Genomic DNA, 25,887 nt, shown 5'->3' with positions numbered 1-25,887 from the left:
GCACAATAATCGGTTTGAAGTTAAATTTCAAATTTGGAACTAGTGGTAGAATGAAATAATAATAATGCAATAAAAAAAGTCATTCAATGATTGCAGGTGGTATATTATTATAACAATATAAACTAGATTTTTAGGTATTCATTAAGTACTTTTGTTTCCAGTAATACAGTGCAACATTAGACCTTATTAAGGTCATACACCAAGTTTAGTGTATATTCTTTAAACCACCTAATAATAATATTTTTAGCAGCCATTAAACAATATATTTCATTATTGACAGGAAATGATCAATATAATATCAAGGCACTGGAAACAGATAAATAATCTTCAAGGCACTGAATGATGATCATAATATATTCCACTAGTGTCATGGTAATATATAAATAAGTCAAAGATACATAAGAATATTATTGAAAATTCACAAACAGTGTAAACAGTGTAGGGAGTAGATATAATTTATATTCTAAGTTTGTTAATGTTAGTAAATCACAAGACTATAAACAGTGCATGCCAAAGATTGATTTACTAACTAAAGACTGTAGGAACTATTGATGAGACATTTCTCTATGATTAAGATTTTGACATATCTATTTATGTGTTGTATAGATATTTGATGTAGAAATCGAAGAAAAGCTATTGTTATCTATTTTAATTTTTATATTGATTATGTTAGAAACATATATTATTTGTTCAATAATAATTTTAGTATTATATAGTGATTGGTTCAATGATTTTGTTGTTAAACATTGGTTGGCAGACTATAATCTCGAAGTCTCTCTGTCCATGGTCAGTTGTATCAATTCTAGTATAGTCCAACAAACTTATCTAAAGAACGGTCAAAAATGGAACTACAATCTACTATAAGAACGCCATTTTGAAAACGTCATTCGAATGTCAGATTCTGTCCAGTGGCGAGTCTTGATTGGGTAGTTTTTGACGGTGCCTCCCTCATCCATTCGTAAGATAAGTTTGTAGGTCTGTATATAGTATATTAGTCTATGATTAATTTATAAAATTTTGTTCTGTAAAATTGTAACATCGGCTAACCTAATTATTACCCCTTAATAATGACAAAAAATATAATTCTTACTAGGTACAGGAAATAAGAAGATTTACACAGCTTTCCTTTATATTTTGATAGTAACCATAATTTTTCTTGATTTATGATGGAAGATTTATCTAATGTTTTAGAGGAAGTAAGTTCTGTAGTAGAAAACTAATCTATAACTTTAGAGAAAAAATGCAACGACAATATCTAACCGGTCTGCGGTTTGAAGTAATAATTCATGTCATTCATAATATGATATTTTGTACGGCAACCCTAGTAATGCTTATATAAAATGTCTTTGTTGTAAAGCCGAAATAGTTTGTAGTGATATTCTTTCATCGTCCCATGTTGATGGCTTCGTCTGCCATGCCGAGTTCTTCGTTTAGCGCTTTGTGGCCTTTCCTCTTTTTGGAGTAGATCATGAATGCGAGACCGGCTATGATGTTGAATGCGAGGACAAACCATGCGAGGTAGATGCTGTAACCGTATCTGAAAAGATAATTCAAAATAATTTTTTTAATGTTTACGAAAATAATATAATAACGAGGAAAAGTTACATTGAATTTGACTGGACGTGATTAGGTATAATGTAAATTGTACGTATCCTACAGTTCACCGTGAGCTGTCATACAGGAAAACCCTTTTCCGTATATCATTGAGATCAAAAAATGATGCATTGTTTGTGGAGCATTGTAGACAGTAGGTAATGTGCCAATTTTATTAGAATCAATAAGAACAATAATTATTTGATATTGATTTTTATCAAACGTCTAATATTTGATAGGTACGACTTGATACTTACGAGCACCTACTTACTTACATACTTTGAATCACTCAGAAATCAATATAAATAGGTAAGTACATATATGATTTTATTTCTAATTTACTTATCAAGCTATTTTCATGTCTTTCCCTTGTATTGCGGTGGTTTTTATTACATATTTATTAAGTGTTTTATTTAGTCATGAATTTGATCTCGATACTATATGGCCATCTATTTCTGATACAACAGTTCATGCTGAATTGTGATATTATGTACAAATTTCTGGACATGGAATGATAAAATAATATCAATGGCCTCTATATAATTTTACTGAAAGCTATTATTATCAATGTTACAAACCAAAGGACGGTAACATGTTACTATCACTTCATAGATGTCAATGCAAAATATTTAAATAAAAAATAAAAAAGTTGGAATATGAAATATTTAGCACTATCTAGTTATAATCTTTCACAGTAAATCATAATAATAGGTAATATGTAATTAGTAACCATTGTATTGTCAAAATATTGAATGTGTAAAAAGGTTTATTCCCAAAAAAAGGAATATAATTTCAGAACAATTTGCCTAACCTTGATCAGAACTCAATATTAGACGTTACGCATCAAAACAATGTATTCTTAATTAAATCATAACATCACATACTTATTGTAATGATCGAGGCGAGTTTTGAAAGTTCAGATCGCATCTTAACTCTCCGGCATGAAGGCAAAATATTGAATAATTTTATGAATTATTTTTTGTGTATTTGGAGGAATGAAGTTTATTTTAATTTTGACTATTCATCGTAGATCAGAAGATCCCGATGTTTTGTGACACTGAAATTATTCTCGTGCACAACCAATAGGGGTTAATAAATAGTCTGATTCAAAGAATTTACAACTGCTTCCATACGCTTGCCGTCACAAATAGTTGGTGATAGTACCTACTTAGGTATCAAGTATTATTATTTTGAGAATAATAAAATAAATTCTTACGAGTGCGATGAACCCTTCGGATGGAGATACAAAAATTGCTCCTTCTCATAGTTAACTGAAGATATCAACACTTGGATGACAACCAAAACCGTTGAAGCTGAAAATAAAATTGAAGAATTGTTAATACTCGTGACACTTTATTTTTCTGGCAACACTGTATAAATAACACAACTAAATTTATTGGGTTGAAAAACTATATGCACCAATTATTTATTTCTGATTTTCGCATGATTCTAAAATGCTTGATACGTTTGTTTATTAAAATTTGTTTGCTCAAAAGATTCATCATTTATTTGGTGGTAATTTAGGATAAATTTTAAAATTTACCAAGGTATTACTTGTACCACATATTATTATAAAAGATATTTTAGGTTGCATGTTTTGATCACATAGTATCTAAGTTTAGGTAAGATACAACTACACTCAATATATGGGATCGGATTTACAATAGGGCTAAATGGGGCTATATCCCATGGTCCCCACATTGGTAGAGGCCCCAAAGCCTGGAAAAATCTTGAGGCGGAGGAAACAACTGCTCACCGCAGGAATATTGACAAAAATATGAAAGTTTGTATTAAAATATAATATTATTTAAATCAATTGCAGCAAAATATAATACTGCCAAAAGTTTCAAAATTATAATGGAGTAATTGCAATTTAAAGTTTGACATGCTCTATAAAATGAGGTATAACTCTAATTTCTTTGTGCTTTATGTGCATGTTCTATATCGGATAACCTTGAATTTTTCTAGTATACATATTTATATATAGACACATAATCCGTAACTCTAAATACTTAAATTACCGACTTACCAACTTTTGGCAGCATCCCCACAAATGTCACATGAAGAAATATGTATAATGCACAAATATATCAGATGCGTCCCCTGTTAGTATGTCACATAATCTCACATATAAAAATATACATGCAAACTCACATTTGTGAGTGACTAAAATAACTATATTATAGAGAAAGGCTAGTGTTGTATTTCAGTTTTATTATTTTTGCAACGAGAGCATGCATAATAAAAAAAATACAATTAAATATTATAATAGTTGCATCAATGGAATCATTCTCTCATTAGACCAAGAAAATTCACAAATTGCTATTAAATTATTCAACTGGAATAAATTTGGTTTTAGTAGCCCCAATACCTATAGCCCATCTTGTAGTACAGTCGACAATAGCGAACATAATAATGATTTGACATTTTTTTTTTACTAAGGACCAAGACACATGGCTCCGCGAATCGATGCAATTCCAAATGTACTCAAACTGAATCAAACAAGAGCCACCACCAACGTCAATTTGCTGCAAACTGCTACGTGGTATCGACCCTTAGAAATTGGTAGCATCAGTTGTTTGTTCTAACAAGTTGCAGAACTTACCTGCCATTGGTAAAACCAATTGGGAGGGCAGTAACTGTGTTCAACCGAATCACTTTGGATATTGATCTGTTCCACTTACGTGAGACTGAGTTTAGTCGAACGTTGTTTTATAAATTCTTAAAAATAGAGTTTACTTATTCAACTCATTCGATCTACTTTCATGTATTTTTTATGTTAAAAGTATTACATATTTCTTTGTTTATTACCCTGTGTCATGTTGTGAACGTTTTGAATGTATAATTTGAAAAATTCACGATACGTAAAATAAGTAAGTTTGAATTTGAATCACATTAGTGACTCGCATCTGTGCATATTCATTGTTAAATGGTTCCGCTATACCACAATAGGCATAAGAGTATTTAAATAATAAATATTCACTACAGTTATTTAAATTTATTTTAAAACTACAATATTGAGTACATAACAAATTGTTAATTCAAGACGTTTAGAATAAAAAAGAACGCGTAAATCATGACGTCGTGACGTATAGCGTCGTGAGTCCTAGGTTCGAATCCTGGGTCTGGCAAGTACACATAAATTGTTTTTCAGTTTGTGTATGAGTCAGAGTATGGACCTAATAGGTTGAGCGAGTGGCTGACATCCATTATTCGTAAAAACAAAAATCTGTCAATAAAAACCTCCACTCTGTGAAGGCCCAATTTGATTGCATCTCGGTTCCAAAAAAATATTAATAGGTATGAAACGCCATATAATTTGGAAGATTTACCTGATATGAAATGGATGCCTCCTGCTAATCTCTTGAACATGTATCGGGGATTGAGGAAGGTGTAGATGGAGAAGAAGAAACCCATGCACATCACAATAGTGCTGATGATGGCAAATGAGACGGCTGTTCGGCTGAAATCTGCAAAGAAAACGATGGCTTAATAGAATGACATAATTATTATATAAAACTTAACGATGACATCTAGTTATTATCCTTTGAAGTAGGTACAATTCGTGGGGCTGTTGCCAAAAGTTGGTAAGTCGATAATATGTGTCTTTATATAAATAATATGTATGCTGAAAAAAATTGGGTTCATCCGATAGGTATAATATTGTATAAAATGCGCATAAAGCACGAAGAAATTAAGCATTTTGCCTGATTTTAGAGGGTATGTCAAACTTCAAATAAATTTCAATTACTCTATAACAGGGATGGCAAACCTATGGCACGCGTGAGACATAAGACACTCTTCAAGAATAAGCATTTCTTTTAATGGAACTATATAATTGTATAGGTCGGTCCTTAGGTTTTATGCGTCACATATAACACACTAACCTCATCAGGCTCTGAACCTCTGATTTGACGATTTGCAGTGCTTGAGACCATTGTAGCGAGAGAATGCCTCATCTGATCGAAACTAGACATGTCAATTTGAGCTTAAAGAACCAAACTAAGTAATACAATAACTAACAATTTCATTTCTACCCACAAAAATGGCTGTACCAACTAAGAAACAAAAACTTGGTGGAGTAGTAATTCTGTCAGTTTCAAAATATTGATGTAGGTATTGAAATGTATTGCGTAATTTAAAAAAGTTATAAAGCTATATATGTGCTATGTTCTATGAGTGGTATCTAGAATACCATCATTTTTAATAGAACTTTTAAAAACTACTGCTTCCCCATGAAAAACTGCTCGGCACGTTAGACAGTCGAAAAATAATATTTGGGAAATTTTGGAACGCGTACGTAAAAAGGTTCGCCAACCCTGCTCTATAACATGATTTCGAGACATGCTAACTTTTGGCGGTAGCCCCACAATATTGCAAATTGGAACTCATTAAAGTATAATTACCTTCCTAAGTACCTACTGTTACCACCATTCGGTATAATGCATAGATGAGGCTTATAAGCCAATGGGCTAGTGACCTAATCAAGGCTTGGTTAAATTTTGTATAAATTTTCCTTCAGCTTCGGGCATTTGGTGCGCAAAAACACAGGGAGAGATAGTCAAATCCGCAACACGACGCAGTGATTTTTGAGTCGCTCGTCCAGTCTTTCCCCCACATCAGAAATGGATTTATCAAGGTGGTAGGTACACATGGGGTTGAGTATGCATAACATGAGGGACGCATTTGTGATTCGACTCCTGAGATGGCATTATATACGAAAAATCATTATAGCAGCCCAGGAAGTGGGCATGTCATTGTCCCAGTGTGATATGTGAACAGCAAAGTTGAATAGTACAATGCAGGCAAATCAGGCAGATGGCTATTGACTTCAAAAATATTTTGCTGGTAGCAATCTAATAGAGTTTCATCTAGATATCTCAAAAGGTTGTGATTGTAAGATAAAACAATGCACAAAAATATCTCACTTGCAATAATTCATCACGAGTAAGTAGTGGTCAGTAAGTTATGAGATGTGGTATGGGTAGAGAGGCTAGTACTTAAATTCAAAAGTTGTGTATCTCATTGATTTTGTTTTTATATTTCACGTGGCCGGAAACGTAAGCCATCGTTACCTAGAACCTATTTTATAAAATTATAAACAGAGAACTCACTCAATACGACATTGTCAATGGCTGGTTCAGTTAACATTCTTGCATCTGTCGGAAACAACTCGTGCGATTTGCATCTTTCTGAAATCAAAACAAAATTTCAATTGATTACTAATATGATATTATTGTTATATACACAGTGTTATGCAAAACTGTTGTGAATAAAAAAAATAAAAGCACATGAAAGTACACCATGATTTTTCCTCGATCACACGCCACGTCTACACACCCTTGGAGGTGTATATTGTGACGTAAATATAACGATAAGCGCCTTTCAAATTTATGCTGAAAGCATTTCACGGAGTTCTTACCATAACCGTACCGTGGTTGTGATTAGCATGTAATCGTAAAACCATAACAGTAAAAAATCAGGACAAACTGCTCTATATGAGTAGTGTAAAGCTGGGGTCTACATCGGGACGTCATTCGACGTAGTCACCTTTGATTTAACATTGAGAAGAAAGCATTATGAATCTTTTCTATCTACGATAAAATTGATCTCACTTTCCTGTATAGTAAATTGCAAACAATAATAATATGTATGTTTTATAAGACGTTTCCTTACTTAAGTCATAGAGAGTAAAAATAACTATGTAGGTAGTATGCACAGATAGCAATTAAGCTCTAGCCAGAAAAATATTAGCTGTTTTTACCTGCCTACACTAATTCTGACATGTTTTAAACGTACCTATGTATCTTAGCAGTAAATTAATAGGTAGGTAACGAAACAGCAAAATACTTCGTTGTTAACAAAAAGTGAGCATTTTGTGGAAAATCTTAGCATCTGGAAAATGTTACGGGGCTTTATGATTCAACTACACTACTGAAAGTATATTATACTATGTATTTCAATAGAATATTATACATACTAATTTACGAGATATATTAATTGTTTAAATAATTTTTGAGAATTTAAGTTTAAACTTTAGAGCATAGAGCTTTCAATTGAATACTTTAAAAGTCAGTAGCTCTTTAACTGGCACACGAGTGAAGTTTAGTAATGCTCGGCCAGGATAATTTAATCAATCAGTCAGGATCATTATTGTGATGGTTCAGATATATCATTATAGCTACTACGTGCTGTTGGTGTAAATCAGGGTTTCCTAACAGCATGATCGTTGGCGCAGATCTCGGAGCAAATTCGTCCACAACAAAATATTGATTAATGGAAGAAAATTAAATATATTTTTTAAAAATCTTGATTTCGTATTAGATATTTAACAAATTTCAATAATATAGAGTAGGTATATTTGTGTATTGAGATTTGTTAATATATATTATGTACCTACATTTTATCATCGGTGTCGGTCAGGGAACTCAAAAATTAATCTGTTCTGTGGTGTCGGTGTATAAAAATCAATAGTGGAATGATCAAAATTTGCAAAATAATGGGAAGATAGAACTTTACTAAAATGTCATCCTATGTACTTATTCTATCTTAAATCTTGAAAATTAGAAAAATGCAACCTGTGCATGAGGCGCAATTTTGTTTGGTTGTTATAAATAAGTATTCATAATTGGTTTATTATAAAATAAAGAAGTTCTTAGTTATTGGGATAAAAAATGTATATTGTTTCCTTACTATAAAAAAAATGGAAGTTTCTTTGCGAAATCAGGTGCTTACTAATCTGCTCTGCTAAGTAAAAAGACAGTGTTTTTAGTTTTAATGAAATGAGAACCCAAGTTTTAAACTAGCCTTTCTCTTATATTATGTAAAATAATTATTGAACTGTTTTAACTTAATCTCTAAATATAAATTGTATATTTAAAGATTATGTCAAAATAATTCGATAATTTTACATCGAAACATCAAAACCAAAAACACTGTCTTTTTACTTAGTAGGGCAGTAATTCCTTCTTGGTCATAAAATTAATGGGTGCTGATAAAACTCAGTTGGTTTAAATAAAAAAAATATATAAACGACAGCACAAGAAAGACGTGACACAAATCAAACTGTTGCGTTAGTTTATTTTAAAGCCATTAAACGACAAAAGGTTAGATTTGTTTTTTAAAGCTTACTCATTAATATTTTTGAATAATTGCTAATTTCACGTTACTGGCGGATAAAAATGCCGTATACTATAGAATTTAAAATTTAATTCTAAAGTAAGATGAGAGAAATTATAAAGTTTATAATTCGGTTATTTTACTTTAAAACTATCGCGGTAATAACTGCTTATGCGTAAAAGTAGTACTGACTGTCTCGCCAATCTCATTCTTCAAAGCGAGACGCGATATTGTAATTTTATGGTACTATTTGACATTTCGTGGAAATTGGTTAACCTCAAAAAGAGTGCGCGGTGCAGTTAATTTTTTTTTTACCGGCAGGTTCTCCTAAAATGTGGTGAAGCACCGCCATTTTTAGATTAATAAAGACTGAGGATAACTTTTTGCACAAGCAACGAGTGGTCCACTGCCATACTATTTATTGATAACGTACTTGCAAGCAGAGTGTGGTATTCTATAATGACTGAAGAGTATAATAATACGTTGTTAGTTATTGTCGTTTAGAATCGACTGTCACATTGACAAACGTCCTAGTGTATTATGATATTATTATACACAGCAGGAGTTTACTTACTTTGATCGTCACTTCCAATTATTAATAATACTGTAACACATAACCACTAAATCAGATGAACTCTAAGGTCTCCAAGATACTCGTACGTTAAAATAATCTGAAAGAAATCTGAAACTAAGAATACTCCGACAAGTGAACACGACAGACGCGTCAGTATGAGCACTCTATAGACAATGACAGGTCATCCATAAACAACGGGAGGGGTGAAAAGTAGGACCAGTCGTGTAATGTATCGGCTTCCTTCTTCAGTGGGCAATGGGTGAAGTCGATGTAAATACGTTTATTATTATTATCTAGGTACATATTTAAAATACATATTGGTATGCACAAATATTATAAGTAAATGAATATTTAATATTGTAATTCTACGTAATACAACGGAAGATGTTCTAAATGTATTGATAATTTTAGAATCTTTCAATCTTTCATTAATTTTCCGAGTAAAAACAGCGATTGAAATCTGTAAATATATAGACTGAGGTACAGGTAAAATAATGACGTCTAATAATCGGCTCTCGCAATATTCCAGAGTGCGAGACGTCATACTGCGAGCAGGGATACAATATCCCGGACAAAATTTTCAATGCCGGCGTTTGGGGGTAAGTATTTTCCGGGATCCCGAGGTTGGAGAAAAGATATTACATTACAAGCATATTATATTCAGTGTTTGTATCAACGAAAAATGAACCCAATAAAAATAAAACGAATTTGGTGATATTATTATTGTGACAGTTAACGAGTGCTACTTTGGTCCAAAAAAATCAACTATTCTCTTTCTCTAGTCCAGTGTTTCGCAACACCTGCGGACCACTGAAAATGAGAGAAACGTTTTGGGGACCACTGACGCAGAAATAAAACAATATTATTTATATGGTAATGTATAATAGGAGAAATGAATGTTAGCCACTTGTTCAACTTATAAGGTCCATACTCTGACTCATACACAAATTGAAAAACAATATGTGTACTTGCCAGACCCAGGATTCGAACCTGACCTGGTAACCGCGACGTTATAGCGCGGCCATCGTGAGCGTCTATTTCTCGTAAACTACCTATAATATCTGTTAATCATGCCCCCCATAAGAGGGGGTTGATAGGGCTCTAGCCTAGGGGCTCGGGGTCAAGGGGGGCTGGCGTGGCGGGTCGACCATATAAATGATATAAACACACATATTAAATGTGCTCTAACAGTAAAAAAAAGTCGGCGCTATTTCACTATGGGGTTTATTCCCATTTTAAAATATACGGTTGTGCGATGCATTTTTTGGTTGTTATTTGTTGATACTAGACAACTCCTTAATTCGATGTGTTAAAATATCGCTAAAATACACTGAATTTTATTTGATCTCGAACACAATTTGGAATACTCTACAGTAGAGCGTCAGACTGCCTTTAACCTTAGCGATTGGTAGGGGGGCCGCCAAAAATCCTGGCCTGGGGGCCCCGCTTCAGGATGTGGGGGGCATGCTGTTGATACAAAACCTCCACTCTATATGGATCTTATTAGGATCGGACATGGTAAAAAAAAGTATAATAACGTCTGATCGCGGTTGATTTCGTCAAAGATGTTGATCTATTGAAGATAATAGCCCCGCCCCACTAAAGCACACTCAGTCTTAATCAGGTGTCTTACGGATCTGTACGTTTGAAGTGAAGCATCAGTATTTTTAATGACTGGGAATGTCTCATGAGCACTTACTCAAGACTCAAGCTTAGTGTACTTTGACATAATTCACATGCCTTGAAGAAACGTACCCATAAAAGAAAGGAGCACACAGAAGTAAAATTTAAGATTGTACTAAATAACTAAAGCTAATACAAAACTGTTTAACAATCTCATTAAAAAGACTGTTGACAGTATGACACAGTAAAATGTGGTTATAGATCTATCTAATATCATGCTTGTACGATGCAATTTGCTGTACTAAATGAGTCGCCTAGAGTCATAACTCACATTTTTCAATTTTGTCATTTTTGAGTTAAATATACCAAGTATTAATCTATATAAAAAAAAGTTGGGTGTCAAAAGTCACTTTAAACCATGTGAAAATCGTTCTATTGGCGTAATAACTAACATTTTCAATGAACAATGTAAGTTCTGTCACCAAGGCATTTCTAACCAATCAGGGAGCTCTATTTCTCATAGTGTGCTGTATGTCTAATAAAGAAAATAATGTAAATCGACTCACTCACTCATTATTATTCAAGGGAGTTCAATAAGTTTCTTATAATTACAAAAAATTGTGTTCTGGTGGTTTTTTGCGATTATCTCAAAACTCGATAATGGAATATGTGAGTTATGACTCTAGGCAACTCAAATATGTAGACGGATTACCCTTAAGCCTCAATTACATTGAGCTTCTTTACGAGCTGTTTATTGGCGAATTTACAATCTGCCTGTAAAGTCGCTCAGTGTAATCATCGAATAAGCTAATAAGCAGGTTGTAAACACTCTACCGAGAAAAGTAGAAAGCCGGTCAACTTTACACGCTACACGCCGGCGTGTGGGCCTGCTGCGTCTGCGCAGTAGAGCGCAGTACCAACCTCCCGGTAAAAAAACGAACTACGTTCCGTCAAAATAGTCGCTGGCTTGTGGCTTCTCAGCGAATGGAAAGTTTTGTGTGTAATTATCAAATCGCAGTAGCTGAATCGTCCGGTTTTAAATTCGCCAATAAACAGCTCGTAAAGAAGCTCAATGTAATTGAGGCTTTAATTATTTTACCTCGCGAAACTGTCGGGCTCCGCAGAATACCACCTAGAACGCTGTTGTAGTGAGTGCATCACACTGCCCTAAAGCTTATCATTCTATAGGTACTAACCGACTTGAAAAATTTATACAAATTAAAAGTTGTGAAATCCACAAATATTATTATAATGTTATGTTATAAACTAAGCAGTGTATTTTAAATGTTCTCTTTTAGTTGTTATCAGAATACAAAAAATAATCGAATCTCAAATTCCCGAGGTTTCTAACGTTTTCTCTTTGATGGGAACCCCTACTTGCGCCTATTAAATTTTGAACCGGTTATTCTCATTTGTATGTACCTTATATATGAGTCATTAGCGGAATATTATTGTAAGGTATTCATATTTTGGGGAGAATTAATTAAAGCTACATGTGCGTATTAATATTATAATATTCAATATAGACGTCACAGGTAACCATAAAATAAATTTCAGAACGACACAAAAACAACATTGACGTAAGAACAGCTCGTTAAGACAAAACAATTAATGATTTTTTTATTGTCAATATTAATATTATTGGGAAAAGGATTTTTTCCAAGCTTACCCAATCCGTGAAAGTTTATTATTCAATATCAGCGCATCTGTTCTATACACAAGACTGCTATCGGCAGCGATCGAGGATAGTTTTTCATATTATATTTGTATCGAAGTATTATAATTGTTACAATAAGTTAGCCGTCTAAACAGTCAATACTATCGCTCTAAATTTAGCACAGTCAAGAGAGGTGCTGTAAAAACATGCACGTATTATGACAATTACAACTAACTTATTGTAATTGTTACAATAAGTGCTTATACTTTTATACAAAAATATGAAAAACTACCCTCGATAGCTGCTGATAGCGGTCAATAGCAGTCTTGTGTAGAATAGATGCGCTGATTATAACGAAAACTATGTATTTTTTTTAACTACACATACAAGCTTATTGGTAGGTATTTATAGTTTAATTATATTCTTTTTAAGTGTACCGACATAGAGATGTCAAAAATGTAGCGATAGATCATGTGATATAACATCAGTGGGTCTACACCATAGACAAGGCGGCTATCGTTTATCATATTTATGTATTATAATCGTTACAATAAGTTAGCCGTCTAAACTGTCAAAACTGTCTATCTCGCTCTAAAGGTTAACACAGCACAGAGAGGGGCCGTTAAAACAAAGCACTTCTTGACAGTTTAGACGGTTAACTTATTTTAACAATTAATCGCATCAATACATAAATATGATAAACTACCGTCAATAGCCGCCTTGTGATAGAATAGACCGACAGTGTCGATACGATTTTTATCCTTATGTATATCACTAAGTTCTAATATCTATAGTAACTTTATTGGCAAACTGAAACTTAGATAAATGAGAGATACTCATATTCTATCCTTTTCCCTCGCACACCACTTTATGACAGTATATTGAATAAAAAACAAGATATTGTGGTATTACAGGCAAAATGCATTAAGTGCAGTAACATAAATTTGACTTAATTAGTTTTACCTGATATACGATGTTATAGTAAACAACATTTTTTAGTTATTTACGTCCAGTTTAAAAATGCCAATAATTAACTATCCACGGTTATAATAGTAAACATAATGCTACATTCTGTACGCATTGAATAAAAACAATGTTTAATTTGATAATATCATTATCATGTGCAAGGACATCAAAACTAAAATTTTATTAACTATTCCTGAGGCCATCTATAAATTAAGATGGTAGCCAACATTTTTTTAGGAAATTTGAAACACCTCAGATAGCGTAGTTATTAGGAATTATTTGCAAGACGGACATTTAGATCGGTAACATATTTTTTGTTAAAAGCGTTCGCCCGGTAAGCCGGTAAGCGAAAGTTGGGTATTAAATTCCCACTCAGTCCAACTTTTTTTTAGGATTTTTCTAGGTTTCTGAGGTTTTTCAAAATCATATATTTTAATTTATTAAATAATTAGTACTACTTAAATATGTGTTCAGTGTACTAACAGCTATTACAGAGATCGTGTTGAAGAATGAAAATTAATCTAATACAACATTAATTTATAATAATAATTTTATTAATAACATAGTTTCAAGTGAAGATTTCGAGACACTTAATAATACTCCCGCCACTTTACTGGGCGGCAAAGATTGTACCAAGTTAGAGTGCGGAAGGGATTTCCTGAGGTGCGAAAGCCGACAAGCAAAATGTGCATAATGGCAGTGTTGCCATAATAAAGCAAACGTTTTTCCAGCAATCGCCTTCTTTCCGCATCCGCTTACCGTTGATGGCGGTACCCGACAACAGAGAAATGCAGCATGGTTCTGGAAACATAACACTGTTACATTTTAGTCATTACGAAGATATAAACATACCTATAACTAAAAAGTGGTCTTATTAATAATTAACAAAAATAGTTGGGTACCTACATAATATTGTATTCATAATAAGAGGGGTGTTACAAACCATACCTTTTAAAGATTTGATTCCAGGGTCAGTTACAGTAGAAACATCGGTTAGTTTTTCGATCGTTTTTTAAAACAGTCATATAGGTCAGGGTTGGGGAACCTTTTTACGTACGCGTGCCAAAATTTCCCAAATATTATTTTTCGACTGTCTAACGTACCGAGCTGTTTTTCAGGGGGAAAATATTTTTTAGGAATACCTACTATTAAAAAATAATGTTCTTCTAGATACCATTCAAGTCCACCAAATGTTGAAACTGTCTGCCAAAATTACTACTAATAACTCCACCAATTATTTGTTTTTTTTTTTAATTTGGTTCAGTTGGCCATTTTTGTGTGTAGACATGATGTAACAATTGTTACGGTATTACTTAGTTTGGTTATTTACGTACAAATTGATCCAGTTAGATGAGTCATTCTCTTGCTACAGTGGTGTCAAGCATTGTAAACCGATCAAATCGGAGGTTTGCGGCGCGGCTTCTCCCGCCGCCTGATGAGGTTAGTGCGATAATATTATATATGATGCATAAAGCCTAAGTACTGACCTATGCAATTATATATTATTTACTTTAAACGTAATGCTTATTCTTGAAGAGTACCTAATTGCCTGCTATTTTTTTATACAATGCGATCTGTCATTATTATTACACTACTGATATAGGTGAACTCAAAAATATATCTATAAATTAGTTGGTTATGCATATTATTATTTTCATCATATTCTTTTCATATAGAAGACTTAGTAATCAGAGTTTGTTGAACAGAGTCTAGCGGAAAAGATATTTAGTTTTTAATAATAGTATCGTCTGATAATATTTACATTTCATTCAATAAGTAGCCATAAATAAGGTGATTTTGATATATGATTTTTTTGAAACAATTGACTTCAATCGACGTGAATTCTGACCAATTGTATTGTAGAATATTTACAAATATTATATAAATTAAAAAAAATCGGTGTGTGTACTTATGTACGCGCGTTAGAAGTTATACTTCTTTGGCGTAACAAAACAAAAACAAAACTTGTGATAAATTTAATTCTTCGACTACCTCTTAATTATATTGTTAAATTACACACGTAAGAAAACAGGCCGTTCATTCAAGCGCCGTTGGTTTATTTCTATACACTTTAATTTATATTACTAAATTATATAATGGTTTCTCGTTGTTTTTATTTTTAAAGTACCAAATGTCACTCTGACGTTTATTAGTTTGTTTACGTAAGGAATTGCAAATGGCCGACAATAATAAATTCGCTGCCTAGGCAATGGAACAATTCTAAACTATAATAATTATTCTGTATAATCGTCACGATTGCAGTATCATACTGTGACGTAAAGGTAGTGCGTTCGGCAGATAACCGAACAATCGGTGATATGGTGTTTTATGTGAAAAAATAAATTATGTATTACATGTCACACGCCAACAATACACTCTGATCTGATTTCCCAAACGCGCCTAAAGAAGTATAACTTCAAAAGAAAACCTCCAAAGCACAACGCATTTAACTAGTTCGATATTCTAAAGTTTTTGGGGTTCCGGTTATAACAAAAGTGAGGGTTTATCAAGGTTTGGTTCTGGTTACGTTTCCAGCTCTGAGTTTGTACATATTATCATTATTTTTATACATAAGTCATCTTTTAAAAATACATATCTACTAACTTAATAATACGTTATATATTATAATTTATTTTTAAAATGAGTATCATTTGGCAGATGAAACTAATCTAAATTATTATTAAAAATAATACGATTAAAAATTGAATATACATTTTTGTAGGTAGGTACTTCACTTTGAGGACACAAAACGAATAATTTAAATTCAATTATTAATAATTAATTTACTCCAAAATATAATAAAAACATAATATGTAATCTAAAATCTGCCAGGTTTTAAAGCTTAATTTGACACACTTTACGTATGCCAAGAGACCTAAATTTCGGTACACAGGTGTAAATGCTGCTAAAATGTATTTTTATTAAAATTTGGGGGCAGCCATATACTACAATATCTCCAATAAAGTAGTATATATCAATATACTTTAAAACATAAACCTTTCATTAGCGATCATACTGTATAGATTGATAGATTTATCACGATAGGTTTCCAAATAGAAAAAATGTTAAACACTGTAAGTGTAATCGATGTACTTTTCGAGATAATGTAATAAAAATATTTTATTAGTGCACGTTTCCGAAGCTCCTAATGTGGAAGCCCCAATTTATTTATTTATACACATTATATTTATTCCGAAGAAACTATTACATACCAAACTACTTACGGCACGTTTAATATAAATAATATTATCGAATATAATATAATTTGAAAACACCACATAAATATTACAAGTACAGAAGGAGAGACGTATTTAAAAAAAAAGATTTTTTCTCGTGGGTATAGTATCTGACGAGTTTTCAAATTATGCATATTCAATATTTATAATTTATATCTTTTCGCTAAACCAAGAGATGTCACGGACTTGAAGCTTTTGAGATGTGGCTGTATAGACGCATCCTTAAAATTCCTTGGATTGACCGGGTGACAAATGTTGAAGTTCTCAATCGAATGGGGAAGGACCGAGAAGTTCTACGTAGTATCAAAACCAGAAAATTACAGTACCTCGGGCACATTATTAGAGGACAAAAGTAGAGTATTCCCCAGCTTTTCATTCAAGGAAAGATCAATGGTAAGCGTAGCAGAGGACGGCGCCACCTCCGTGATTGGTACGAATGAAACTCCACTGAACTGTTCCAGGTAGCAGACGACAAAGCTAAGATCGCCTTGATGGTGGCCGACCTCCGCTAGGGGATGGCACAACAAGAAGTGAATAATTCGTTGTTTAAAAGAAATGATTTGTTAACATTATCGTTTAAAGATACCAGCTAAATAATAATATATTGTATCTATTAATTTTTAAATATAAACAGCGTAACAATTAATTATTTTTGTGAATATTTAATTGAAAATAATATGTTCTTTGTTTTCGTAATGACATGAGTTCGAAGGATAATTAGGAAGAGATACTTTACATTAGGCACCGCCAACATTCAGATGTTGTAATATTATAATATTATTATGAAAAACAAGAGAAAAAACGTGGAGATAATAATGCTAGACGTTGAAGAAACAAACAAATGAGCGGGAAAACAAAGACGCGACGCAAATAATATTTCACTGAATAAAGTGAGTGTTTAAAACAAAGAAATACTTAGGGATGGCAAACTCTACGTGAATTAAAATAATATTTCTAAGTAAGAGTAAGGGCGGACATGCTCAGCGTAGGTCAAAATGGAGCTTTTATTGCATTTTCAAAGCATGATCCTGGACATTCCTTAAACGTTGTAGATAATCTATTTATATAATTTTGAAGCCTTATTATCCTTTATATTTATTTTAAACATTTGATGACTGATTTTACTCCCTACTTTAGTTATAGTTTGTCAATTTATGGATACGGCCGTATGTTGTAGCTTAACCACTGGAGAATGCCAAAAGAAATGGCGTATTTAAAAAAAACACTACCTTATTCTTAGGTCAAGAATTATTATAAAGCAATCATTATTCGTAGAATGTTTATCACACTTGAATGGTCAAAGACATACCTTATAATTAGTATCTTTAGAATTATCTTAAATGTGTTAATCTTGCCCATTTTTTGAATAATAAAATGCCTAATTCTTGTCAAATTTAGGAGCACAGAGATTATCAATATAATTTTTTATCGTAAATATTTCACTATAATAATGTCGATATAAATTATACTGATGGTTCTATAAATGCGTTTAAAAATTAATAAATGTAAAAAATCTTAACACCACTGCACATTTATGTACTGAAATATGACTATATTCTAAAACATTAGAGCGAGAGGTTTAAAAGAATACTATTTTATGTAATAAAAATACTTTATGCAGTTATCAAATGTTTAAAATAAATATAAAGGATAATAAGGCTTCAAAATTATATAAATAAATTATCTACAACGTTTAAAGAATGTCCAGAATTATGCTTTGAAAATGCAATAAATGCTCCATTTTGGCCTACGCTGAGCATGCAATGACATTATTAATGGACGACGCACTCAATACAGTAGCTAGCAAGTAAATTTGCGCATTCGCATGTATAGGTAGACGTCACGCAATTTCTATTATGTGATATCACGCATCGGGAATTTATAGCAATATGACCTTTATTGTAATGGTGTTAGAGCAGTGTTTCTAATGTCAGTGTTCATTTGAGCGAACCCATTCGAACCGAACCATTCGGCAGACCCAACAAAAAGCATCAGGAATTTATAGCAATATCACCTTTATTGTAATGGCGTTAGAACAGATTATGCCATTCGGCAGACCCGACAATTAAGTGACTGTCATTTTCTTTTCCAGATGATTCGTCCATATTAATGTCATTGTGAGCATGTCCCCCCTTAACAATATATTCTTGGAATGGTAAATAATACTCAATATACAAATATTGTTACTGAAAATACATTAGAACATTTTGAAAATAGTCGTGAAACAATTATTATTACACTGTTTATTTTCTCATAAAGAAAAACTTAACTTTATAGAGAATAATAATATAAAATAATAAAAGAATAGATAATTATAAGATGGAAAGAAGTATTCATGGACCAATGCTGAAATTAGCTGCAATGGTTTTTTCCGTATTGTCGATTTTTTTGTAATAAATTTCTTTATTTTCACCAGTATCTGCCAAAAAAATAGCAGGATATCAAAACTAATTAACATTAACTAAAACAGTCAATTTAATAATTAATTAATATGATTGTGCCGAGTTAAATCAATCATAAAAGCCAGTATATTTATTAAAAGTTATTATTTTTTATGTAGGAACACAATAAATGATCATAATAAACAGTTTTCCTCAGCTTAATGACACGTATCGGTCGTATTGAGTTATTGGCTCATATCAGATTACTAAATACTATCTAAACTTACAAAAAAATCATACTGTGGAAAGTCGGGACGAAAAAATTTATACATTAACAATACTCCCTTGCGAACAATCAACGATACTTGCGAGTATCAATATTTCGATACTTTCTTTTCATATGACTGCCCTACACACGACAGACTAATCTTCTTCTTTCCGCCTGCTCTGAGGCTTATGCTTCAAATACATTATCATCACGTTACGTGCTGTCACGTGTTGTCACAATAAGCTGCCGCTAGGTACGGTAAACTATGTATAGTCATTTTTCTTGGTATTTAAAATGTTATCAGACTGATGCTCCCATCCAGTGGCATATTTTCAAACTTTAAACGAACATTGTCAGTTAGTAAAATCTCCCAAAATCCACATAACAACAATGATGTCACCTCACGCATATTGCGCTACACAATGAACCGCACTAGTCAGTGAACGTTTTTTTTCTATTTTATGCAGGCCTACACATTTTTGACTCATGTAAAAATAGTGTTTTCTTTGTTTTTAGTAGTTTTCTCTGTGGATTTTCTATGAAATTATTATCGATCTCTGTCTGGTACATATATTATCACTAAGGTCTGCTGGTTTGGGTTATGTTCAAAATAATATTATTTATGGATGATAATTTTAACGTACGCACACGTAGAAACCGTTAAAATTAATTGAAATTACCATGGATAATGAATAATAATTTAAAATACTAATATATTATAGTTGGCATTCTCCGTCATTGAATTTATAGAGATAATGATCATTAAATATATTCTGCGGAATAACGAAACCATAGACTAAATTTGTCGCCGTGCCAGCATGTGACGTGATCATAATGTAATCGCAGCATTACGATTTTGTTAATCACGATTTGTAATATATTTCCAGTGAAATGCCTTCTGACATATTTAACATAACATCTAAATAGCGTAAATAAAAGTAAAATTATGCTTAACTCAATATTCTCCCTCTTAAGGGGGCGGCTAGACGCTCATGCTTTACGACAAGCTTACCTGCGCAAACCGGTTTGTATCGGGAATTCCGTGTGTATGGACGGGAAACATGAAGCTCGCGTAAACCGAAAAGCGCTGTAAGATTCTATACTGCGCAGGCATGTTGCTGCCGTCTAGCCGGTGCATTACTACCAAACTGGTGACCCCGACGATATAAAATCTCATATAGATGATGATTTTCTCAAAAATGTTTGGATTAGAGTGATAAAGGTTGCTATTGGTATGTAACTAAGGTCAACATTTAAAAAAATACAAGTAAAAATGTTTCCAATCGTTGCAGACCACTGGGGATCGGTCGAAGCGGTCCCGCAACTCACCAGCTATGAAGATGTATTTTTATTTTTTTTTAAACAAACAGCTTCTCTGTCGACAGTGTTCTCAGTTAATTAGATCGCCGTAACGGGAACCGGGCAGACGCGCTTCCACTTCCGAGAGTACCAAAATTCTACTCTATAATATCGTAAAGGCTGCCGGAGAAATACCTCCTATGTAATAATGGACCACGTGAAACAAAATATATCTCTAATAAATTCAAACAGAGTCTGCTAGATAAAATTTTATTCTTTCGTAAACAGCGAGTCACGCGTTCGACAAAGACTCTCCTCGGTTTACCTGCACCGCATTATTTAGTTTTTAGGTCATTATTGATAACCTGAGGAAATATTGTGATATTTATCAAGGTTGAAGTTGGAAGCTATGAGGAAGAGCTTCTTCCAGAACATACCAAATGTAAGTGCTATGGATTTTCCACTGAATATGCTTCCTGTGTCACTGAATGATGCCGAAAAGGGTTGAGCCGAACCGTTGAATAGGCTGGGTAATGGTCAAATCACCCAGGACACGTTCTTTAATCATGAGTTCTCGATAAAGAAGAAGTATGCAAATAATATATCAATACTAATCACATAATAATCATGCATTAAATCTTTCATATCTTTCGGAGAGAAATGATTTATTTTCATATTTATAAGTTGTAATGATTCTACATACATTGTATAGAGTATTATATTACGAGTATGTTACTAATTGAACTGACATTTACGTGGTGGAACTTAGTTATAATGGTAATAAACAAAGTAACAGTTACAAATTGTTATCGATAATTATTTCAGGTTATTTACACATTATTAGACAATTATTGCACTTAATGGCACCCCAAATCACATTCGGTCTTAAACAGACACAAACGTAGGGCGTTTGGGTACTGCTGTGAAAAATCAGTAGGTTTTTATATAACTGGAATTGTCTCAGGAGCAGTTACCAAAGACTAAGGTAACTATGAATTCAAGTGTGTTTTGACTGAATTTACATGACTTTAAATTAAAAATACCCGCGGGAGAGAGATGTACGTAGATGGTAAAAATTGTAATAATCTAATATAAAACTGTCGTATATTCTAAGTGAAGAGATCTTTGATTTGACAGTATGACGCCGCGAGGCCAACAGCTGGTTAAACCGAGTTGAGTAGCTTTTCCCTTTCCGTACACATTTTAAGATATTCTCATAGTATGTGGTTTGCATCTTGTATTTCTCCGCCACATGGACATGTTGAACGGCTAACATTTGCAAGCACATAGAGCCAGCCAGCGAAAACAAACGGTTATCTCCACAGAACAGTCGTAGTTTAATAGTTTAATCTATTATAATATAATTTACTGACATCTAATTAAGTACTGCGTATTATATTATACACACTGTGTATTATAGTAACGCCAAATAACGTACCGAAATTTTAAAATCAAATTTAACTTAACAAAAAAAAAACTATTGAATTACCTTACGGAAACGGATACGGTGAGTCAAATAAAAATATTAAGAAAACTTAAACTTTGAATAGGCAACATAAATAACTTGGAAGGAAATGGAATCGTGGTACCAACTTGCAAAAGATTACTTTTCTCATTACACGAGTTCTATGTTTTTTTTTACAAAGTATCTATGGCTTGTGTTTCGAAATAATAAGTTATGTAATGATGTTTTTTGTCGTGCTGTTTTTAAGGCAGCATATTTTATTATTCATTTTTATTTAGGAAAACAAACTTCTTATTTATTCCAATTAAATAAATTGACGCTGTGTAATGATAGTAAAAGACAGTTAAAGATATGGAAGAATATAATTCACTGCACACTTTACTTAAAAACTGTAATCAAGCAATTTTTTTAATATCATCATAAATGCGAATATGTAAATGAGTAAAAATGTCTCAATGTAACTAACTATCTCAACTAGGGTTTGCAATATCGAATGAAAATCGGTATTAATACCAGTATTCGTGAAATATATCGCCACCTCAATACTACAACTAGATAACTTGATTTTCACTGTTTTTGAAATAGCTATTGAATATGATTCTACATTTCCTTCTCTGCAAAATAATAAAACTAGGTTAAAGTCAGATGTTAATGGGAACTATATTAATTTTGTGATTGAAAATATTAGATAACTTTAAAACCATAAAAGTATTCAATAAATAAAATAATATATCTACAATATTTTTGATACACTATTTAAACATTATTTAATTGTTTCCAATTTAGACAAGAACAATTTTCCATTTTTATTTTAAATAATAATTTTAACCTAGATTTATGTTAATCAAGTAAAGTTTAAATTTCATTTTCCCAACAATGACCGAATCAAAGTTATGTCTACTTGTAGTATTGAGGTGACGATATGGAAAAAAAACAGAAGTATCCCACCAGTAAAATAAAAATATAAAAATCTCTTCAAAATATTAATATTTTATAGCAAAAATATAATATAGCATATGTACATATAAGTTAACCGTTAAAATAGGTAAAGGTATGGTATAATAGAGATATTGATGTTTACAAATACCTAGTAGTTGAATGATTGGCACTTTCTTCTTAGAGTGATCTCATTATGAAGTGTTCTTAGATGCCTATGTCAATAGTTAATATTTTATTAGTTTATTGCATTTATTTCTTACACTTAGCAATTTCTTTAATTTTATCCCATAATAAGTAAAACTAAACACAATATTGCTCACTTTTTTTTTTTTGAAAAAAAAAAAATATATTCCTCCATTATTGTATGAGCAGCTCTTAAGTAAAACATTAAGAAATTAGGCACAGAAAAGTACATTATATTGTATAGTATAATTATTACTTCTTTATCATGAAATATTCGCAACTGGGGTTGAGGTTACTAATTATTATACAAACGAACAGTATTTAACCGCGATTTCAGATTCATCTAAAAATATACCTGACAACTTCCAACACCCGTGAGCGATTGGGGAAAATATTTGGATAAATTTTAAATTAGGGAAATAGGTAAGTACCTACCTACCTATAATACAAATATGTTTTGCAAATCTGCACGTGTCATTGCTGGTTAAGGATATCGAAAGAGCGACGGATGTAAGCCAAACATCGCGTAACATAAAAATTACAGTCCTGTTAAATCTTTTATGTCAATTAATACATTTTGTTTTCACTTTCAATACCGTACCAATACGGTATCGAAACATATTGGGATACCGGTATTGTAATCCCAAGTTTCAACTACCTTGTATGAAAAAGCAAGGGCATGATTATTAAAAAAAAAATCTTAAATAACAGTTGTTTTCATGTCGTTATTTATATAAAAATGCGAGGTTATCGGTATACTGATTAAATAATGTTATAATTATGACATGTTTTAAATCAAATCAAAGGGAATATTATTATTTCTTTAATTAAAATTATAAAAACATTTTTTTTATAAAACCGTGTTTAAAAAAAATATTATAACAATAAGTCACCGTGTTTATAAATAATTCTTTTATCTGTCTTTTGCTAAATTCCGAAATACTTCAGTTAATCTAGCACGTGTGTTCTTTTAGAGTCTTCACGATTAATATTTTTTTTTTCTTTGACATTTTTTATTGTGTCAACGTCTGAATACATAGCGTTCATTATTGAAGACTTAGCGTATTCAGTTACCCGCTTATGAATCGCTCTTGGGCTGCGGCCAGAAATATCTCCACGACTGCTTTATGTTGGTAGTTTTTAATGTTGTTTATTTAGAGCCATTACGCGAGATAAAATTTAAGTTTTCCCGATAAAAAAAACAACACTCGAAACGCTTCTTGTAATTTATATGTGATTAAACAGAAATAATGTTTGACGTGATAATTAATTTCCGGAAAAATCAATATTTGTTTTATGAAACGAAACGGTGTATAATTTCATGATGTATTGGCTGACGATTAAATGAATAAAAGTGACATACTTATCGTTAAGAAATGAGTTAGGAGCATTTTTCACATCATAAACTAAAGACTTCACGGTCAACTTAATAAAAGACAACAGACGATAGAGTGGGATTTCTTACAGGGGGCTTGATGTATTCAAAAACTTAATTGACCACGTGGTTATAATTTTATTTTTTAATAGATAAAACAAGTAAGTTAAAAATGGGTGGTTTCGTTTTAACGTATATTTCGTTTAAACATGAATTTACGTTCTGGGAAGATTAGATAATAATTACAAAATAAAAAGAACTTTTTATATACCACGTTTTTAAATTTTATGTTGAATCATTAATTATAAACTTGACAATTCTATGTATTAATAATTTAGGACAAAATATAAGGCAATTGTCAACAAATCATTTTTTGCTATTTTGCAACAAACAAATATAGAATACTGAAATGTCATTTTGATTTCCATAGTAACGCACGTATATATTAATAATTTAGTTGCTAGGACCACCCTCTTAGCAACCAATAATAGTGGATTGGATTATGGATTTCTTCCGAAATAACTTTTCATACAAAACACAATTAACTGAAAATGAACTCAATTCTACTTAAAGATGGCCAAAAATATTAAAAGAATACACTGGCATCGTATTCTGATATATTCTAAAAGTTTCAAAATGTCTAGCTAGTCGGGAAGTTAGTTAAAAATCGATTTCAAGATTTGTATTGGATAAACAACCTCCGGACAAACAAGAATACGTGGTAAAATAGGGTGTGCACCTCAGAGGAAAATACAACGAGATTGGGTATTTTTCTGCAAAATGAAGCCGTGTTTCTCGCGAATAACGCACAGTAGAATCTCAATTTTATTATTATTAACTTAACTATGAAACGTTATACCATCATGTTGCTTCTCAGTACGGCTATCAAATTTGAACACATCATAGTTAACTATATTTTCTACTAAAACATTAACTAAAAATAATTACCACTAACTTTATAAATAATACAAAAACAATAAATTTCAAAAACACGTGTTGGTATTTTTTAAATGAATGTAGTCATTCAAATCAATATTTACCGGCGACGCTTACAATAATTTATTTAAAATTCAGACGTAGAAATTTTATCTTACTCTAACGCATATTACGGAGATATAAGCATGCCAAATGCTTTCTCACTCGCACTTATGGTTAGTTATTGTTCAGGCCTTGGTGTGCACGCTTCATTTTTCTTAAAAAGTCTGTCCT

General features: G+C 32.1%; 1 protein-coding gene across 12 annotated transcripts in view; it reads right to left on the bottom strand.

The window, feature by feature from the left end:
* Window positions 1-662: 662 nt before the first annotated feature.
* LOC147070148 (uncharacterized) overlaps window positions 663-25,887 on the bottom strand; it is a 91,222-nt gene continuing 65,997 nt past the window's right edge. For 5 of the 12 annotated variants that reach the window (XM_085949567.1, XM_085949566.1, XM_085949568.1 and 2 more), the window contains exons 5-9: window positions 14,292-14,333; window positions 6,708-6,785; window positions 4,926-5,063; window positions 2,810-2,906; window positions 1,137-1,537 (exon numbers count right to left, since the gene is read on the bottom strand). In XM_085949567.1, the coding sequence (XP_085805693.1) occupies window positions 1,384-1,537; window positions 2,810-2,906; window positions 4,926-5,063; window positions 6,708-6,785; window positions 14,292-14,333 (509 nt within the window). In that variant the 3' untranslated portion in view covers window positions 1,137-1,383. Of the gene's footprint in view, window positions 1,538-2,809; window positions 2,907-4,925; window positions 5,064-6,707; window positions 6,786-14,291; window positions 14,334-25,887 lie in introns of all 12 variants that reach the window. The other 7 variants (XM_085949573.1, XM_085949574.1, XM_085949562.1 and 4 more) reach the window with 6 other exon arrangements.

This window comes from Rhyacophila brunnea, unplaced genomic scaffold (assembly GCF_057557595.1).
Source record: "Rhyacophila brunnea isolate RB1 unplaced genomic scaffold, BYU_Rbru_1.0 scaffold_22, whole genome shotgun sequence".
Lineage (NCBI taxonomy): Eukaryota > Metazoa > Arthropoda > Insecta > Trichoptera > Rhyacophilidae > Rhyacophila > Rhyacophila brunnea.
This window is presented reverse-complemented; position numbering and strand designations above follow the sequence as displayed.